This window comes from Dipteris shenzhenensis, chromosome 4 (assembly GCF_047967505.1).
Source record: "Dipteris shenzhenensis isolate YYH24624 ecotype China chromosome 4, Dip_SZ_1.0, whole genome shotgun sequence".
Lineage (NCBI taxonomy): Eukaryota > Viridiplantae > Streptophyta > Polypodiopsida > Gleicheniales > Dipteridaceae > Dipteris > Dipteris shenzhenensis.
In genome coordinates this window covers 40,306,398-40,326,889 of record NC_141599.1, presented here as the reverse complement: position 1 = coordinate 40,326,889, position 20,492 = coordinate 40,306,398, and the positions used below count along the sequence as shown (strand labels likewise).

General features: G+C 42.4%; 2 protein-coding genes across 3 annotated transcripts in view; one reads left to right on the top strand and one right to left on the bottom strand.

The window, feature by feature from the left end:
* Window positions 1-3,439: 3,439 nt before the first annotated feature.
* LOC147902856 (pentatricopeptide repeat-containing protein At3g02330, mitochondrial-like) overlaps window positions 3,440-20,492 on the bottom strand; it is a 64,990-nt gene continuing 47,937 nt past the window's right edge. The window contains exon 2 of the mRNA XM_087373860.1: window positions 3,440-7,303. Within this exon, the coding sequence (XP_087229986.1) occupies window positions 4,871-7,303 (2,433 nt within the window). The 3' untranslated portion in view covers window positions 3,440-4,870. The remainder of the gene's footprint in view (window positions 7,304-20,492) is intronic.
* On the top strand, window positions 15,732-20,103 carry LOC147902858 (pentatricopeptide repeat-containing protein At2g27610-like). Of its 2 annotated transcripts, none has more exons than XM_087373853.1 (3): window positions 15,732-16,010; window positions 16,146-16,222; window positions 16,312-20,103. In XM_087373853.1, exons 1-3 carry the CDS (start codon window positions 15,824-15,826, stop codon window positions 19,051-19,053), a joined length of 3,006 nt encoding a protein of 1,001 aa, XP_087229979.1. In that variant the 5' UTR covers window positions 15,732-15,823; the 3' UTR covers window positions 19,054-20,103. The 2 variants fall into 2 exon arrangements, with proteins under 2 accessions (XP_087229979.1, XP_087229980.1); XM_087373854.1 differs by having other exon boundaries at window positions 15,871-16,010; window positions 16,150-16,222.

Sequence of the window (20,492 nt, the reverse complement as noted above, 5' to 3'; positions counted from 1 at the left end):
AACTCCAATTATGGCACATGGAAATACCGAATGGAGACCATTCTTGTACTTCAGTACAAATGGGAGTATGTCGATGGATCCACACCTAGACCGTTAGACGATCCAGCAGCAGTAGCTCTACTCCACCTGTTGTCACAACACTAGTAGCAGCATCTATACTGGGATCTACAGCTACACAAATAGTTTTCGCACCTATAGCAGATCCTACCGTTGCCCGAGCTCAGGCAGAATGGGATAAGAAAGATAAGTATGCATATCATCTGATCAAGCAGAATGTGCAAGATGTCATGCTAGGATAGCTCAACACAGTTAAGACATCAAAAGAAGCATGGGATATGTTCGCATCTCTCTACGAGTCCAAGAATACATCCAAGATTCTCACATTGAGAAATCAAATCAACTAGACTTTCCGCAATAGCAGTGAATTGGTCATGCTTATGTACTTCGGATAAAAGACTACAACAATCAACTTGCAGTAGTAGGAGAGACCATGAACCCCACAAAAATGGTTCAAGTCATCCTAAATGGACTAGGAGAGGGATACAAGAATCTAATCCAAAGTATTGCCATTCAACGGCAAATTTTGACACTGAAAGAGCTCCAGTCAGCAGTCTTACTTGGTGACAAACTCAGGACTCAGGCTATTCAAGCATGAAAAGTTCATTCTAATGATTAGGCATTCACAGCTTTAGACAGAAGCAGAGGCAAAGGTATATCATTCTAGAAAAATGGTCATCATCAGCAACAAAATCAACAAAGTCAACATCAGCATCAGCATCATCCTCAACAACATCAGCATCAGCAAAGAGCAAATCATTCCAATCGAGGAAGATTCCAAGGACGAGGAAATGCATCCACCAATGTGTCAAACATTCAGTGCAACTACTATCATAAGTTTGGACACTATGAAAGAGATTGCTGCAAGAAGCAGTACGACCAAGGCGGTCAATCCAGTAGCAATCGAGGAAATTTTCGCGACAGAGGAAATCATCATGGTGGACATTCTAGTCACAGTCATTTTGCAAATGAACATGGGAATATGTTTCTTGCAAATGAGGATATGCAACAAACTGATACATTATACCTAGATACCGACTACAATCCAAAAGAGGATTTCAACTATCAAGTCGACCAAGCAGAACAAGATCCTCGGTATATCGATAGTGGTGCATCATCTCACATGACAAATCATCAGGAATGGTTCACAAAGATGAAACCATTAGGAGGTTAGAAAAATGTCATCTACACACTAGATAATACACCGAATCCAATTCAAGGGACAAGTGTTATCCCTATGAACAATTTCATTGGTACGAAAGGATTGGTTAAAGATGTACACTACATTCTGAAGCTCAGCAAGAACCTCTTGTCAGTAGGTCAAATGATGGAACACAACTATCGAGTCATCTTTGACGGAGATGAATGCACTATCAGAAATAAATCTAGAAGATGTTAGCTAGTAGCAAAAGGTGTCAAGAAAGGACAATTGTATAGAATGCTAGCTACAATACTAGATAACCATGCCATGTTAGCTCAACTACAACATATGTTACTATTTGCAAAATGGCACAAGAGATATGGTCATGTGAATTTCAAGTACTTGTTAGATCTCAGGAATCAGAATATGGCAATCGGGATTCTAAAGCCACAGTTTCTCTCCAGTTTCTTGGAAAAGTTTGCAAAGCATGTTGCTTCGATGAACAGAAGCGAACCAATTTCGGTAGAAGTACCTCTCGTGCATGAGATATTCTTGATTTGATACATACAAATGTATGGGGTTATGCCCAGTCCCGCAGCATCAATGGTTCACTTTACTACTTGACTTTCATCGACGAATACAATAGATATTGTTGGGTCTACTTTCTGAAAGAGAAATCTAAAGTGTTTTTCAAATTTCAAGAATTCAAGGCCATGGTAGAAAACCAGACAAGCAGAAAGATCAAAGTCATGAGATCAGATAAAGGAGGTGAATACATGTCTTCAACATTCATGAACTTTTGGAGAAGTCAGAGCATTCGAAGACAGTTCACTTGTGCAGATACTCCTTAGCAGAATGCAAGAGCTGAAAGGAAGAATGGGAAAAAGAGAGACAACATTGTACTCAGAAAAACAGTAATGGAAACATAATGCGCAGAATAGATAATAGTCAGAGTTGTATTCATCATCAAATAAATCGTTACAAGAAACCACATTGTGTATTCTCTCTCTCAATCTATCCCTTACATTCTTGGTATTTCAATTACAACTTCTAACTGCTAAAACTCTTAACCATTCCGATACTAAAGTCGGGTTACTTATTTTACCCCTTAACATTCATATCCCATCGTCAGAGGGTACCCTAGTACCTAAATAAATGCCGAATTTCCGTTAGACCCTCACAAATCATTTCATGAACAACGGCACAAGGCAACATCGTGGCATGCATCTTATTTCATGTGGAGATTGAGTTGTGAAGGAATTTATGAGCTATCACGGGCCATGGCAAAGAGCTCAACTGTGGGCTACTCAAAACTCATCGCTAAATTCGTTGGCCTTTTGCTCAATGTACGTAAATTCTCCAATGAGAGATATCTTTGTCAATTTAGTCCCTACACAAGTATTGGCCCTTAGGAACTGATGCAAACACTACCATCGACTAGAAAAACATCTTAGAAGGGCAATCACCAACAACCGATAACCAAAGCTGTCTGCTTGCACACTCAGCTTCCTTGAGTTCACGTGATTGCAACTTGCAAGTCTCGTTCAACTTTAACCAACCAGATCACGTAGCATCACATCCAAGGCCAACCTTAAGGCCTCCTCGGCCTATTACCCCATCATCTTTGCTCATACTGGTGATCCCAAGATCTATTCCTTGTAAGTACTCCATGTATGGCTGCATCTCACTTCTCACATGGGTCACCCAACCCTTCCCTAGGTTCCTTCCAAGAAGCAAGGATTACCTTACAAAATGCTCTATTCGATAGGTACCTTCTATTGAACTTGAAAGTACCTCCCATTGTCCACTGGCACGGAAAACTAACAAGGACCTAGGAAATGATCAGAAAGACCGATTGACAATGAATACTTTCCACCCATAGGAGCAAGCGTCCACCACCCTCATCTAAAACATAGAATCTATCAATTCTAGCCGCTCTAAAGTCTTCCCATCCCCCTTTCATCTATCATTCCATGAAAACCCTCCCAAACCATCAACATCTAGTTCTACACAATCGATCAAACCCTAATTCAAGCATAAATCCTCCCATGACTCAAGCTCCAACCTCGATAAGATTTAGCCACATGTGACCTATCCTCAGGGGCCTCTATCGTATTCTAGCTGCCCCCGAGCATCCAATTACTAGCAACCAAAGAGGAATTGGAAGTACTCCAACACTGAGTCCTATCCTGAGGGCAATTTGGGGCATAAATTCTAGCAACATTAAGCTCGAACCCAATCACAACAACTACAGCCATGAAACCAATCTTCATTGTGCATAAACAGCTCTCTAGCACCCAAGGTGCTGTGAACCAGAATGGCAAAGCCACGTTCTCCCCTATTGGGGAAATTTGCAAACACCTCGAACCCAAGCTACCAAAAGGAAAACCAAAGACTATCACCCTCCCCGCACTTAACTTCCTGCAAAAGCACTACATCAGGTTTCTTATCCCGCATGGCCATAACACATCCCTTCTGCTTCACTTTATCACAACCACCACGAAGATTCCAAGTGATCAAAGAGATCCCTATAGCCTCCCTACTACCCTGTTCAATGAGGCCTTCTATACATCCTAGAGAAAATGGAACCTGTTCTCTTTGCCCGAACCATTGCTCCTAGCTGCGTCCTTGTTCTGTTTTGAAACACCATGAGTCCACTCTTCATTCACACTAAGCCTAGCATCTTCCAAGGGTACTTTCCCTGGGACCTTGTCCTCATGGACCCGCTTCTTGTGATTGGCTTTCGGCATAACCTCCTGGCATTCAAGAGAGGCCTCCTCCTAAGTTCCCCATATGAAGGTGCTTCCCAATTGCTTGACCTGATGCCTCCCCACAACACTAGACCGCACCTCCAATTCCACAAAGCTTCCCTTGGAGAACTCGAGAAGGGCCCTCCATGGTAGAGCTCCACCACGGCTTTACCTTTCTTCCCCACTATCTTCCAGAGCACAACCGTTATAGCTCCATCAATCTTGGGATCCACATCAAGATCTTGGCGCTCACAAACCACTTGAGTTGCTTGGGGGGGCTTCAATATTGCATGCAAGATCCGGTACGGACTTTTGATGCTTCTACGTGTTGGGATTCTTTTTGCCCCTCACAAGCATGGTGTTTTGGGCTTTTTTCAGACAATTCTGTGCAAAAGGACCCATTTCCTTGCAGATAAAACAAGAGTCGGGGAAAGGACCGTTGTGCAAGCACCGCACCATCAGGTAGCATGATTTCCATGAAATCCGGAACCTCCTGACCGCTATCCTAGAGAATCCAAGCTTTTTCAATACCGAAGTCCCTTCTCACCTATCTTTCCATCCTTCTAGCAGAACATTTCAAGCAAGACTGGCCACTGTAGATTCATTAAAGTCACCAATAGTCCCCAAGGATGGTTTGCATCTATAACAAGTATACTTTGCTGCTGTACATGTGACATCAGTGCAGTGGCTGCATGATATTAATTACAAACGCAGAGATTCTTGACAACATGTAAGGGTGTCGGCAGCCAGCTTCTAACATAACAAATCTTTCTTTGCATCAACAGATATGGACACCCAATGCAGATCTGGGACATACTTGTTCTCCCTCATTACAATGGAACGATCTAGCTTTGCATATATATTTTTGCTTTGGGAATCTCTTGTATCCCCTACCGAAAATGAATGGACACTGTTCCTATTTTCAGCCCACCAACTGTGTGCTGGGTTCTTCCATGCTTGTTTTCAACCTTCTTCTCTTCCGAGCATCTGCATAGATGTTTGACATCAAGACGTAAGATGCAGAATTCTTTTCATCCAACTGCACTGCATGTTCAAAAGCCAGTCTTCCAAGCTCCACATTACCCCACTTTTGACAAGCACCTAACACCGCATGCCACACCGCAAGATCAGGGCAAGGCATCTTCTTCACCATCGCTGCTGCCTTGTCCAATTGACCTGCACGACCAAAGAGATCAACCATGCCACTGTGGTGCTCAATACTTGGAGTGATGCCGTAGTCTCTGTTCATGGCCTCGAAATAATTATGGCCCTTACGCACTAAACCCATGTGACTGCATACAGTAAGGACAATAGAGAAAGTGACACCATTTGGCTTTATCCCTTCTCCTCTCATCCTCTCAAGCATATGGAAAACCATTTCACTTTCTCCATGCTGGGCGTATCCTGCGATCAATGCATTCCATGAGACTTCATCTCGAACTGGAAACTTGTCAAACACTTCCCATGCTTCTGCAAGTGAGCCACATTTGGCATACATATCCATCAAGGTGTTACCAATAGCAAGATCTATTTCCAGCCCCTTTCTGGCTATCTCAGCATGCATTTCGCGGCCCTTGTCTATCGCTCCTATGTTGCCACAAGCTTTCAAGCCGCAGACAAATACAGCAGCATTTAGAGAGAGACCCTCTAGTTGCATCTGTTCAAGACAGTTGAGCACTTCCTCACCAAGCCCATGCTCGGCATATCCTGCAATCAGTGTATTCCAAGAGACCTCGTTTTGAACCAGCAGCTTGTCAAACGCTTCTTGTGCTTCTGCAAGAGAGCCGCACTTGGCATACATATCCACCAACGTGTTGCCAACAGCAAGATCTCTTTCCAGTCCTTTTCGCGCGATCTCTGCATGCATTTCTCGGCCCTTGTCTATTGCTCCTATGGTACAAGCTTTCAAGCTGCAAACGAATGTGACAGCATTTGGAGAGAGACCCTCCAGTTGCATCCATTCAAGACATATCAGCGCTTGCTCACCAAGCCCCTGTTCGACATACCCTGCAATCAGTGCAGTCCACGAGACCTGGTCTCGGACTGGCAGCTTGTCAAACGCTTCTTGTGCTTCCAGAAGCGAGCCACATTTGGCATACATATCCACCAAGGTGTTGCCAACAACAACATCTCTTTCCAGCCCCTTTCTGGCTATCTCAGCATGTATTTCTCGGCCCTTGTCTATCGCTCCTATGCTACCACAAGCTTTGAAGCTGGAAGCAAATGTGAGACCATCTGAAGAGAGACCCTCCAGTTGCATCTGTTCAAGACAGTTCAGCGCTTCCTCACCAAGCCCCTGCTCGGCATATCCTGCAATCAGTGCAGTCCATGAGATCGCGTTTCGAACTGGCAGCTTGTCAAACACTTCCCGTGCTTCCACAAGCGAGCCACATTTGGCATACATATCCACCAAGGAAGTGCCAACAACAAGATCTCTTTCCAGCCCCTTTCTAGTTATCTCAGTGTGCATTTCTCGGCCCATGTCTAACGCTCCTATGCTGCCACAAGCTTTCAAACTGCAAACAAATGTGACAGCATCTAGAGAGAGTCCGTCCAGTTGCATCTGTACGAGACAATTCAGCGCTTCAACACCAAGCCCATGCTGGGCATATCCTGCGATCAGAGCATTCCATGAGACCTGGTCTCGAACTGGCAGCTTGTCAAAAGCTTCTCGTGCTTCTGCAAGCGAGTCACATTTGGCATACATATCCACCAAGATGTTGCCAATAAAAAGATCTGTCTCCAGCCCCTTTCTCGCTATCTCCACGTGTATTTGTCGCCCTCTTCCTGCATCTTTCAACCTAGCACAAGCCTTCAGTACAGTGACAAAGGTATACTTGGTAGGGTGTACAAAATCCTCTTGCATTTTCTGGTAGAGATTGAGGGCATGTTTTGAATCCCCAAATTCTATATAACCCCACATGAGAGAACTCCAAGAATACTCGTTCCGATCAACCAACTTATTAAAAACCTGTTGTGCATCCGACATGCTTCCAACTTGCACCAACATAGGAACTACGTAGTTTCCAAGAGATCTATGATCTTCCAGCCCATTTTTGCACAGATAGGCATACAAACGCTTGGTATACGCTAGATTTTTCTTTGTTCTGCACTTATGCAAGACGCATGTAAGGTTTTGAACTGAAGGCGGCTGGGCCATCCGTTCCATAGACGTGAGTGCCTCCTCTAAGCTGAGGGTTTCCCAGCCACTCTTCTCGTACAGTTCTTGAGCTCTACCTGGATTGACCTCTACTCCGGCAGCCATCTGAGGGTGAGGACTTGATTGCTGACTTACATGAGCTGCCAATGGGTATGATTGCGGATCTGTGCTACGGAAAAACCCCAGGCCATGCACCTGGGCGCCCATGATAGGCCTGGGTTTCTTTGAGGTTGTGTCGAACTTATAACATAGGTCTTTCCCTACTCCTGTACATAACGTTCATCATCATGAAGAGAGGAACTAAGTGAGCCGCAAACAGGGAACCACAATGAGGGCAGGGTTGAATTCCTGTAAGGAATCTTCGTCCTTGATTCGAGAGACCACATCAGCAAATCTACGTTGGCATTTTGGGAACTTCCCAACTTGCCATGTAAGCGAAATTAGGGGGGGTTCACAGCCGCTCACCGATGAGTGAAGCCCCCAAATCTCCATCCGCCAGAATTTCAACCCAATAGCCCCATCCGTCCACAGTTGTTTTCGGGTGGACGTGTTTTGATACATAGTCGAGACATTAAAGGGGGACCTGGGTGAGACCTGCCCGCAAATTTTCATTGGCTTATACCTTCGAGACGCACTGCATCTAGGTCGCCTGAGAATTTTTTGTGACTAGGATTCCTCGTCACATCTGTGCTCTGCACAGGTAGACGGGTGGGGATGTGCTTACCGACCAGCGCGCATTTTCATTACCATGGCCAGATTCCCACAAAGAATCTTGATAAGAGCGCCAGAGGTAGATTCAAAGGTGGTTGGCTAAAGCTCACATGAGTATTCCTTCTTAGGGACCAGATAATGGGGGTACGAGCTGTGGTTGTTCACCACATATGGAAAATTAGGAATCTACAGGTTTTTTAGCACTGCAAGATGGACGTTGAGTTCTGTATGGCTGCAATCTTAATATAGTTATAGAGTATCTTGACTTGCAAATAATTTCTCTTTTCTTTTTATTTCTCGAAAAAAAAAAAGGAATCTTGACAAGAGAGATGTGAAGTCTCTAGACCCACGTCTTCCAAACAATAGCGGAAATCGAGAGGGGAATGTAGCATCGCCTTGTCAATGTCCCATACCACGTGGGATTCCCGGCTACCATATGACTTTCTATGAGCAACGAGTACCATCTGACTTTCTATGAGCAACGATGCCAAGGAGAATTTTGGTTCTGCAAACTTTGAAAGTCAAGATTTTAGATTTGATGTGATAGGAGGGAAGCGGGATTCAACTTGAGCCATTCCTAGATTGGCAAGTGACTAAAAGGAAGCTCACACATGGCTAACATGTGGCTTTACTCTTGTTTTTTGCTCAAGCTCTTGTTTTCCATCATTCTTTTGTAAATATGGTGGTGTGGTGTGATTGCATGTTTCCCTTCCTTCTATGGAGAAGTCAATTGAATAGATTCCACTTACCTACTGTGGCAATATCACAAGATACTCTCCGTTATTACAGTGCATCCCAACTATATTGGTCTGATCACTTATTAGTGTTTGTCATTGCTCACGACTTCCAATATAGGAGAAGATTGCTCCAATTGTCAAGCTATGCCAATATGCCACTATGATATAGAAGCACACTTTCTTTTCGTACCAAAGCTTATAGTTCTAGTTATGGATAACTATGGATACATGGTGTTGTTGCTCTTACTTAGCTTTCGCAACGGTAGATCCTTGCTCCAATATATATTGCCATCTACCTCTCAGTTTTTTCAATTGAGAAGATCCCCTTGATTGCTTCACCCCTTCGATAGGACAAGCCTACCATGCACTTCCAACTTGACAAGTTAGACTCACAGCTTGGCAAGAGAGCCCCCTCCAAGCCCACTATCTAGAGCCTCAATGAAGAGTATGCTACAAGGCTTACTTCTTCATGAAAGTGCTCCCTCTCAAAGACCCCGCTCCTTTAACCCCAATAAGGCAACATCTACTACATCCTCCTAGTAGGCCTCCTACAAAATTGAAATTGAAGTGAAAGGATTTGTATAAAGATGAAACCTAAGTGAATGTTGATGATTGAAGTGTTCAATTAGTTCCACTCATAAGTCCAACATTTGAGAAAGAGAGAGAGAGGTGCAAGGGATGTTTGCACGACAGTATAGATAGACAATAGAGGATAAGGAAGAGTGTAGCATTGTGTAAAAAAGGTGATTAGCGTTTAAAGGGGAAAAAATAAATGTGTCTCACCAAGCAATATGAAAGGCATGTAGGATATCTACTTTCTACTTTTTAGGGTTTAAAGGGAAAAAAATAAAAGTGTCTCACCAAATGTCTCCACAAAGCAATAATATAGAAGGCATGTAGGATGTCCAACAAAGATCATGTTACAATGCATCATGGCACTAGCTGTGTTGATGGAATAGGGAGAAAGTCAAGGACAGGTGAATGCTCAAGTGAGTGAGAATTTGCACAACAAGATGACTAGCTACTTAGGTTAGGAAGGATTTAAATAAAATTCATACACAAGTTAAGGTCTCCATTGCTCATTTTATAATCCTCTTTCGGGCATATGCACATATACTTCAGTTTATACTATCCAAAATTGAAAGTATAAAAATATGTATTATAGGAGAGGTTCAAAGGGTAGTAAAAAAATGTACAACTTAAACATCATTTTGCCATGTTAGGTTGTAGTTCACTTTGGCAAATGCCAAGCCAAGGATGGAATTAGAAGAACTTGTCAAGAAAAGTGGTTTTATGAAGAGAAGAACAACCTATTCTTTTTTTGAACAATGAATGAGTTCAACTCAATGTCGGCTATATTTTAAGCGGGGTTGTGTACTTTAGCTTTTGACTCCATGGCTCCTCAACTATGCTCTTGTAATGTAGCAAGTCGAGTGCCATACCTAAGTCTCCTCTCTTCTCACTCATCAATCACACGCCAAATCATCACATTTTCCATAGCTTGATTATGGTCACTCATCCATTTTACAAATAGCACATCAGTACCTTAACCTATGCCACCACTTCTAAGAGCAATTAAACAAAATAGCTTGCAATTCCAAGAATTTGCAACACTTCTACCCTTAGAAGCACCATTAGGTTCTACTCTATAGTCCCATGATATTTACAAAATGTTGACATGTCTCTTCCCACCACCGAGGATCCAAGGAAACCCAAGGTCATTCACCCACTACTTGGATGATTTGCTACCTCACTTCAAGAGGGTGGCAATAACTATAAAAGAACACGAGTCTAGGAAAGATAATGCGGAAAGTCCTTACAAAGAAAAACAATGCTCTAGAACTAGGGGACTACATTGTAACGCACACTATGTGCTTGAAACTATTCCGTAGTGAGTGATGACATTGAAGTATTCCAAAAATTGAGGTTCTACTATGACTACATTGCAACCAATGTGAACAATATCCTACCTCTACGTAATTTCATACTTCGATCAAGGAAAGAACATAACAAGACATATTTGCACATATGTTAAGTGTTTTCCAAAATATTGTGAAGGTGCTTGCACAGCCAAGAGGATAGCCATATCTATATCAATTAAGAAATGCATGGCGACTTGTGCCTTGTAAACTACTTTAGCAATATGGGTTGTGCTGTTCAAGTTTCATCTCTAGCTTTAACTTATTTTTACACATGGTTGTGACAAATCTCATTTCAAAAACTAGAAATATAAAGATAAGGGGGTAGAATAAAAGAAGGCTTTGAAAGTATGGAGATCAAATTCTCAAATCTGAAGGGAAATCATTTTTATCTTGATAGAAGATCAATCATGATAAAATAACCATCTATCCTTGAAGTTATTTTGTCGCATGCCATGACTTTTTCCCACATCTACTATAGTCCATATTTGTGTACTTGTTTTCTTTCCATTGGATTCAACATAAAGACTTTCTATAAATTGTGATACTTAAAAAGTATATTTCTAAGCTGTGTCATCTCTAGAGGTGTGACTATTGATCAATAACATCATAATTACACTTTGATCAAATAAGACTTATATAAGTGTCATCATCAACTGTATCTCCATTGCAACAACTCATACAATTTCTTGGCCATCTCCATCAGCAACATTCAATGTGCCATCACAAAACAAAGTAAAGGCAAGCAAAAAATAAGTGCTCAGATAATCATATATAGCATGCATGTCCAAAGCTGCAGAAATTGATGAGCCTACATCATCTTTCATAGGAGCATCAACAATTCCAAATGATAATAAGAAAAGAATGAAGAGTTAAAGGCTCTTATGAAGAATCATACAACATCACCAACATATTTAATGAAGAAAAAGAACCTATAGAAATGTATTGTCTTTACACAATCTAGATAGCCAATTGACAATTACAAAGCCACATTAGATGCCAAAGGTTATACACAAGAATATGGAATAGATTATGGAGCCCCAATTGGAAAGATGACAATGTGAGAACATTATAGCTCTTGTTTCACTTTTTGACTAGCTAATTAATCAAATGGACATGACAAGCTGAAATTTTTAATGGTGGGTATCTAGAGGAAGAGACCTAAATAACACAATGTGCTATGGAAATTCAAGGAAAAAACTTTTGCAAATAGAAGAAAACTTTATAGGGTTTAAAGTAGGCACCTTGTGCATGGAATGCCCAAACCCACAATCACTTTGTCAACAATAAGAGTTTGTAATTGTTAGGCTTAGTCATTTTCTTATATCAACAAAAGGTCACATGACATTTTCATGTTGTTATATATGTTTATCACATATTCTAATGATCAACTTATCTCAATAGTTAGGACTAAATCTCAGGAGAGAATTTGATAAGGGAGATATGAACTTTAATCTTGGTTTTGAAATTCCATGAATGAGTGCACTGGATGCCCAACCACATGCTTGAGCACACATCCATGAAGGCAACAAGATCCCATCTTTGATTGTGGCTTGATCCATCACATTCATAGACTTTCTTTCCCCCCCTAACAAAATTAAAACATTCAAAGCACTAAAGTAGGGATATGAATCCCATGAGATCCATATTGTCTATTCTATGAAGTGATGCCATCAATCCCATGAGATCCCTATTCTATCAAAGGTTATGCATAGGAATATAGAATAGATTATGAAGAAATGTTGCCCTAGTTGCAAAGTCGACCATAGGTAGAAAGGTTATTGCTCTTGCTTCTCATATTGATCTGCCACTTTATTCAATCGATGTGAGAATGATTATCTATACAAAGAGGTCTACATGACAAATTTGGAAGGTCTGCCTCAAAAAGAAAATTTGACAAAGTTCACCGAGTTCAATAAAGAGGCGATAACATGTAGACATACTCTAGAGCACAATGAAGTAGTAGAAAAGAAGAACATACTCATTGTAGAATTAGCATAGTGTATGCTTCATGAAAGAAATAATCCACAATCACTTTGTCAATATGGATTTTCAAGCATTAGACACGCATCTTCTCTTAATATTAAGAAAATAAAACATGACATTATCCTTGTTCTTTATGTTGATGATGACTGTGATCGTCACATATTGTAATGGTTAGCTTATCTCAACATGCAAATCTAATCTTTGAAGGACAATTCGAAATGAAAGACATGAGAAATTTGAACTTACTTCTTGGCATAGAGATATGGAAATGAACATGGCATTATTCTTGCTGATGAAAATACACACAAAAAGATTTAAAGCAATTAACCCTTTCACGATTGCAAACCAGTTCTAAACCCAATGGACTCCAACATGAAATTATTAGCTTAGGTCGAATCCCAAAAGACAAATCCAGATCAATATAAATAGTTCAATGGAAGTCTGATCCATTTGACAATCGCATGGCCATACATAGCATATGCACTTGGGGTCCCATAAATTTCATTATCATAGACACTATTTTTTCACTGGGGGACATATTTAGTCACTAGACTACAAAAGGCACATAATTATGAGTTATGGTTTGAAATAAGAAATATTGAACAAGCTAAACCCTTTGGATACATTGATATTGATAGAAGTGTAAGTGACCAAAGATGCACCAATGGTTATGCATTTAGTTTTGGATTAGCAATCTTGTCATGGTAAAAGTGAATAATAGAGAGAATCTCTACCATAGAAGAATAGAGATAGCCTCTTGAAAGAATTTCAAGTTTTGAAAGAAGTGAGCAATATTCAACTTGAAATATTGCAAAGTAAGCAATATTTCAAGTTTTGAGAGAATTGAGAAATATTCAACTTGCAAAGTATCCAATTTCTTGTGCCAAAACAAAGGACATCATGCCTTGTCAAGTCATTAGAGAAAACATTTTAAGTGAAGAAATGATTCTTATTCATCGTCCAACACAAGAATATGTAGCTTGGAAGAAAATGGGCTTTGCTATTACCAAAGCCAAATAATGATAGCAACACCATAGTAGCCATAGCCAGCATCATATAGCATAACCATGAGCTCTAGGCTGAAAAGCAAGTGTTCCTACATTGCTGTAACGTATTGGAATAGAATAACATAGCTTGATTGTTGGAACAATCTATTTTATATATTGTGACCACTAAGCAAAGGAGAACATTAATCTATGATTAGATTGCCATAGCCAAGGTGTTGTAGCAACATTGTTGCAAAGATGCATTCAAAGGAGTAAGGAGTGAAGGGGAGGGAAATATGCAATCACACTATGCCACTAAATGTTCAATAGAACAATGAAAAAGCATGAGCTTGACATCGGTACTAAAAAACATTAGTAGAGACACATGTCAATCTTGTAGAATGCCATGTGTGAGCTTCCTTTCAATCTATTTTGCACCAATTCTCATGTGGTTAGTAGACAATTAGTTTTTAGGGTAAACAAAACAAGGGTAAAATGGTGGTAGACCTTTAATGACATTGTGGGAGAAGGGTTTTTATGGGAAACTAATTCCCATGTTAAATATCATAACGTTTGGTGTAAATGTGGAATTTATGTCATTTTCAACCCTCGATGCTTCACAAAATCTTCTTTTCTGCAAAACGATTGGCCTTAAGAGCTCACTAGTTCTGTGGGAGAAATTGGAAAAGAATGTTAGGGACCACATGCCACCTTAGCATTAATTTTTTCATTTTCCACAAAAGTACAAGAATGTCATAAGGCCTTAAGCATGTGAATAATAATCTTGGTAGGAGTAGAGAACTTGGCAGATGGAGATGATCAAACATAAGATATTGACATCGAGCAGAGCTCCTGAGTCATTTTATGAGGGGTAGAGGCCATTTTGCCCACTTTGTTGACCGTCAAGGACTTGGGGGACGTGAGAATGATAATGAATTAGCTTACCAAGCTGATTGTGACTATAGAATCATTGGCCTTGAGACACCTGAATGAGCTTGACACCTTGATTCGAGATGTATAGACTACCATTACTAAAGGCTTAAAATGTGATGGTGGAGATTCAAAGTCCACTAACCCAAGCCTTTGACGGAAGGCCAGCATATATGAGTTATAGCAAGAGTGAGTTGAGGGGAGTTGGTCGAGAGGATGGCTTGGCAATGGGAGTTGGGAAGGCTTTGCTTAATGTTGGCGGAAAACTTTTTTCCCAACCAATCAAAATCAAGACACATACACATTTGTTGGAATTTAGACTAAATTACTCAAATTCTTAACCAAGAAATCTAAGGCGTTTTTTCTCAATTTCATCGAGTGCAAAATATACTAGAAGGTAGTTTTTCCCTAGCACGAGGTCTGCTAGCTGGAGGCAAAGAAAGCTTTCACCTCAGTCGATAGGGAACTATCAGTTGAAGTTGCAGAGCTTTCTTCATCTCATATCGTTAATGTCTATTGGTGGCTGAAAACTTGACCATCTGATCATCGAACGTTTGTATGCAGAATTACAATGCACACTCTCTACTTGTCACCATTAGTCTTCCAAGCTTGATCAGTCACCATCAACCTTAGAAGATGGCATTTATAATGAGTTGGCAAGAAAAGATTCAATTGAAGGTCGGTATCAACAATGGTTTTCAGCTGCCCCCAAGCCCTTGTCGCACAAGAACTACTTGGAGTCGCAATTTCTTGCATAGAAAATGGTGTGACACCACTAGCCATTTTCTTATACGAGAAATGTGCATGTGGGCATTTCTATAGCGTGTCAAGGTCCACGGTCCACTGGAAGAGAATCCCAACCGTTGGATTATAATGTCTTCTTTTCTAGAAGATTCCTTCCGCAGTCTTGCACATCTAGAGCACTTTACATGTAGCTGTCCAAGTGAGAAGAAGCCTGCATAGTCACTATCCAAGCATGAATGACATGTTAAAAATCAGGTCTGTGAAAAGGCTTAAGGTTGGCAATGAAGGAGGCTTGCGGAAGCTGCCAGGTTGGTGGGTCGAGACCGGGTCCTTGGGGGCAAGGATGCAAAATGAGTTGTCGCAATTTGGTTTGAGAGAAGAGATGTCTAGGGGAAGGGGAAACCGCGGAAGCATATACTTGGACGAGCGAAGAATTTTTGCGAGGGTGAGGTTGTCATGGGGTGTGGAACTAGACTGTTGTTACGAGTACCAAAGTCAAGTAACCAAACTAGTGGGAATCATCCAATAGTAACCAAGAAATTCAAGCGACAGATTTTGTGACCATATTGAGCATAGAAAGATGGCCTTTGACATTACAAAGGTCGATTTTTTTCCCTCACTGAAATGCATTTGCATTCGTGACAATTGGGCTTCGCTCCCTGCCTGCCTATGTAGTCGATTACCCCTTCTTCCCGCCATTGTATGATGCACAACCATACGTTCGACGCAACCGCAACGAAACCAACCAGCGCTCAGGTGCTTGGCCCGCGGTTTTTCTGTCGCGCTGATGAGCTGCCAACCAGGAGGATTGCGTTTCTCCGCAAGCAATCAAGCCGTCACCCTCCAATGGCTTCCCTCGAGGCGGTCGTAGAGGGATGCTCGCGTTCAGGTGCTGCCGTCCTTTTCTGTATTTTTTTAACGGTCAGTTTTTATCATCGTCTTCACACAGGATAAGGAGGGCTTTTACTGATTGGCCAAAAAAGAGTTTTGCTAACCGCCTCTGGCAATTGGTTTTTGTTCGCAGGTAGCTCAGGGACGGAGCGCTTATGGAAAGAGTACTTCACTGATCCCTCGCAGTGGTGGGACAACCGAGAAAGCAAAGTAAGCGTTCAACGAATCTGAACAGAATGATTTGCACAGGTAAAATCCGTACATTAATCTGACGAGTCTCTTGTGAACGTTAACAACAGAAAAACCCAAGATCTCCTGACTTCAAGCATAAGATTACCAAGGAGCCACTATGGATAGACCGCCAGTACAACCCAGGTCGGGTTAAAAACATGCTAGAAAAGAAGCCCAAAGCATCCATTGGTCAGGCCCAATACTGTTGCTTAGTGGAGTGTCGCAAGGCTGGAGTAAAGGTCAATGCATGTAATGCACAACAACTGTGCGAGAAGAGGGGCTGGGAAACACTCAGCTTAGAGGAGGCAGTCGCTGCTCTGGAACGGGCACCACGCCCGCCTTCAGTTCAGACCCTTACATGCATCTTGCATAAATGCAGAACAAAGAAAAATCTAGCGTATACCAAGCGCTTCTATGCCTATCTGTGTAAAAATGGGCTGGAAGATCATAAATCTCTTGGGAACTATGTCGTCCCAATGTTGGTGCAAGTTGGAAGCATCTGGGATGCTCAGCAGGTTTTCAACAAGTTGGTTGATCGGAATGAGTATTCTTGGAGTTCTCTCATCTGGGGCTATATGGAATTTGGGGATTCAAAGCAGGCCCTCGATCTCTACGAGAAAATGCAAGAGGATTTTGTACACCCTAACAACTATACCTTCGTCACCATACTGAAAGCTTGTGCTAGGCTGAAAGATGCAGAAAGAGGACGACAAATACACGCCGACATAGCGAGAAAGGCTCTGGAAACAGATCTTTTTGTTGGCAACATCTTGGTGGATATGTATGCCAAATGTGGCTCACTTGCAGAAGCACTGGAAGCGTTTGACAAGCTGCCAGTTCGAGATGAGGTCTCATGGAATTCACTGATCGCAGGATATACCCAGCATGGGCTTGGTGAGGAAGCACTGAACTGTCTCGAACAGATGGAACTGGAGGGTCTTTCGCCAAATGCTGTCACATTTGTTTGCAGCTTGAAAGCTTGTGGCAGCAGTGGAGCGATAGATAAGGGCAGAGAAATACACACCACGATAGCCAGAAAGGGAATGGAAAGAGAAATTGTTGTTGGCAACACCTTGGTGGATATGTATGCTAAATGTGGCTTGCTTGCAGAAGCACGGGAAGCATTTGACAACCTGCCAGTCCGAGGTGAGGTCTCGTGGACTGCATTGATCGCAGGGTATGCTGAGCAGGGGATTGGTGAGGAAGCGCTGACCTGTCTTGAACAGATGCAACTGGAGGGTCTCTTTCCAGATGCTGTAACATTTGTTTGTAGCTTGAAAGCTTGTGGTAGCATAGGAGCGATAAACCAGGGCCGAGAAATGCATGCCGAGATAGCCAGAAAGGGGCTGGAAAGAGATCTCCTTGTTGGCAACATCTTGGTGGATATGTATGCCAAATGTGGCTCGCTTGCAGAAGCATGGGAAACGTTTGACAAGCTGCCAGTCCACGACGAGGTCTCATGGACGGCACTGATTGCTGGGTATTCTGAGCAAGGGTTTGTTGAGGAAGCACTGAACTACCTTCAACAGATGCAACTTGAGGGTCTCTCTCCAAATGCTGTCACATTTGTTTGCAGCTTGAAAGCTTGTGGCACCACAGGAGCAATAGACAAGGGCCGAGAAATGCATGCCGAGATAGCCAGAAAGGGGCTTGAAAGCGATCTTGTTGTTGGCACTACCTTGGTGGATATGTATGCTACAAAGTTGGTCTCTCTTGCAGAAGCACGGGAAGTGTTTGACAAGCTGCGAGTGCGAAATGAGGTCTCGTGGAATGCACTAATCACAAGATATGCCGAGCATGGGCTTGGTGAGGAAGTGCTCAACTGTCTCGAACAGATGCAACTGGAGGGTTTCTCTCTAAATGTTGTCACATATGTCTGCAGCTTGAAAGCTTGTGGCACCATAGGAGCGATAGACAAGGGCCGAGAAACACATTTCGAGATAGCCAGAAAGCGGCTTGAAAGGGATCTTGCTGTTGGCAGCACCTTGGTGGATATGTATGCCAAATGTGGCTCACTTGCAGAAGGAGAGCAAGTGTTTGACAAGCTACTAGTTCGAGATGAGGTCTCATGGAATGCATTGATCGCAGGATATGCCCAGCATGGAGAAAGTGAAATGGTTTTTCATATGCTTGAGAGAATGAAAGGAGAAGAGATGAAGCCAAATGGGGTCACATTCTCTATCGTCCTTACTGTATGCAGTCATATGGGTTTAGTGAATAAGGGCAAGAAGTACTTTAAGGCCATGAGTAGAGACTATGGCATCGATCCGATTCTTGAGCACCACAGTGCAATGGTTGATCTCTTTGGCCGTGCAGGCCAATTAGATGAGGCAGTAGTGATGGTGAAGAAGATGCCTTTGCATCCTGATCTTGCAGTGTGGCATACGGTGTTAGGTGCTTGCCGAAAGTGGGGTAATGTGGAGCTTGGAAGATTAGCCTTTGAACATGCACTGCAATTGGATGAACAGGATGCTGCATCTTATGTCTTGATGTCCAACATCTATGCAGATGCCCACATGAACGAGGAAGAGAAAAAGGTAGAGGCAATGAGATTTAAAAAACAACCATGGAAAGAGCCAGGACAGAGTCCGTGGATTGACAGTGGGGGGAGTGTGCATTCGTTTTTTGTAGGGGATACAAGGCGTTCCCTAGGCAAAATTATATATACAAAGCTAGAAGATCTTTCTCTCAGAATGATGGAGGAAGATTATGTCCCAGAGTTGCATTGGGTGTCACGAGACTCATCTGTTGACGCAAAGAAAGGTGGGTTATGTGGGCACAGTGAGAAGCTGGCTATTAGTGTGCTCTAATCGATACACTCCAAGGGGACACCAATATGCATTATAAAGAATTCTTCGAGATTTTAATGATTGCCATAAAGATAGAGCACATGATTAAGGGGCCAAGATGCACCCCCCTCTCTCTATCTACGCTCTTTATTACAAAGAAATACAAGATGAAGGTGTTCAAGTAAATTTATCAGCACCTTCCAAACTCGAGACTAAAGCCGAAGCTATGTACCAGACATGAAAATGAGTCTCAAGGCTGAGCAGTAAGCCTATATACATAGACAAGGGACAGGCTAGCTAGGATGGTCAAGGCTCCAAGGGTCTGCAATCCTGAGGGAAGATGCCTGCACAATTTACCACTGCTTCCACACATCAGTAACACTTAGCCAATGCTTAGAAAAACAGATTCTGATTTAGCATAACTGGATACTTGTAGTTCTCTGATGAAACTTCGAAAGCTATGCAGAAACAATACAACTTGCTACAGATGTGCCTTATGGTTGAAGTATAATTGTGGGCTGGGAGTGGCGTTACATAGGGTGAGAGCTGCATCGATAGTGGGAGCAAGACTGCATGGAAAAGGGCTGCTGCAGGGATGTTGGGAAGAGGAACTGCAGGAGTTGTAGACCAGCAGGGCTGCGTGGAGAAGGAGCTGTAGAAGTAGCTGCACCAGCAAGATTGTGTGAAGGGGAAGCTACAGGAAGAGGTGTTCCAGGAGAAAGAGTTGCTGCAGGAGGGCTGCTGTTACAGAGAGGAGCAGAAGGGCTTGCTACTGCTGCAGAAGGAGCAGGAAAGGACCTGCTGCAGAAGGAGCACGAGGGGCTGCTGCTGGACTGTGTGGGAAAGGAGCTGCAGAGGGAGGAGGAGCTGCTATAGAAGGAGAGGCTGCAGGAGAGTATGCACCAGCAAGAGGGGGCAAATGAGGGGAGGGGGGTGTTCCTCCATCTTTCATTGAGTTGAACTCAACTGAAGTGCTTCATCATAAGCATCAAGAATGTCATGGAACTCTTGAACATTGATTTTTCAATTCATTTAACACCTGCGGATGGAAATCCCTTGAACTTCCGAAAATACTTTTTGTAACTTTTCCTCATCTCCTCTCCTGTGCTGAAGTTGTGAAGGATGAACTGTTCTATAACTTGTACCTCATTATCCTCCACTGGATCATGAGGAATATCCCCAACATAAGGTTTGATATTGACATGGAAGACGTGTATCTTCCAATATGATGGTAGATCCAGCCGAACTGAAATGTGATTTATAACCTCTATTACTTTAAAAGGGCCATACTACTTGAAAAAGAGTTTCAAATAGATCTTCTTTGTCCTATCTTGGTCGTCAGCCTGGTTTTTCCAAACATTAGTAAAACCCATTGTCCTTCCTTGACCCCTAAGTCTTTTGGAAGGTTGTGCGGACTGTTGCATAAGTGGATTCATAATCCTCTACGAATAGATCAGCGG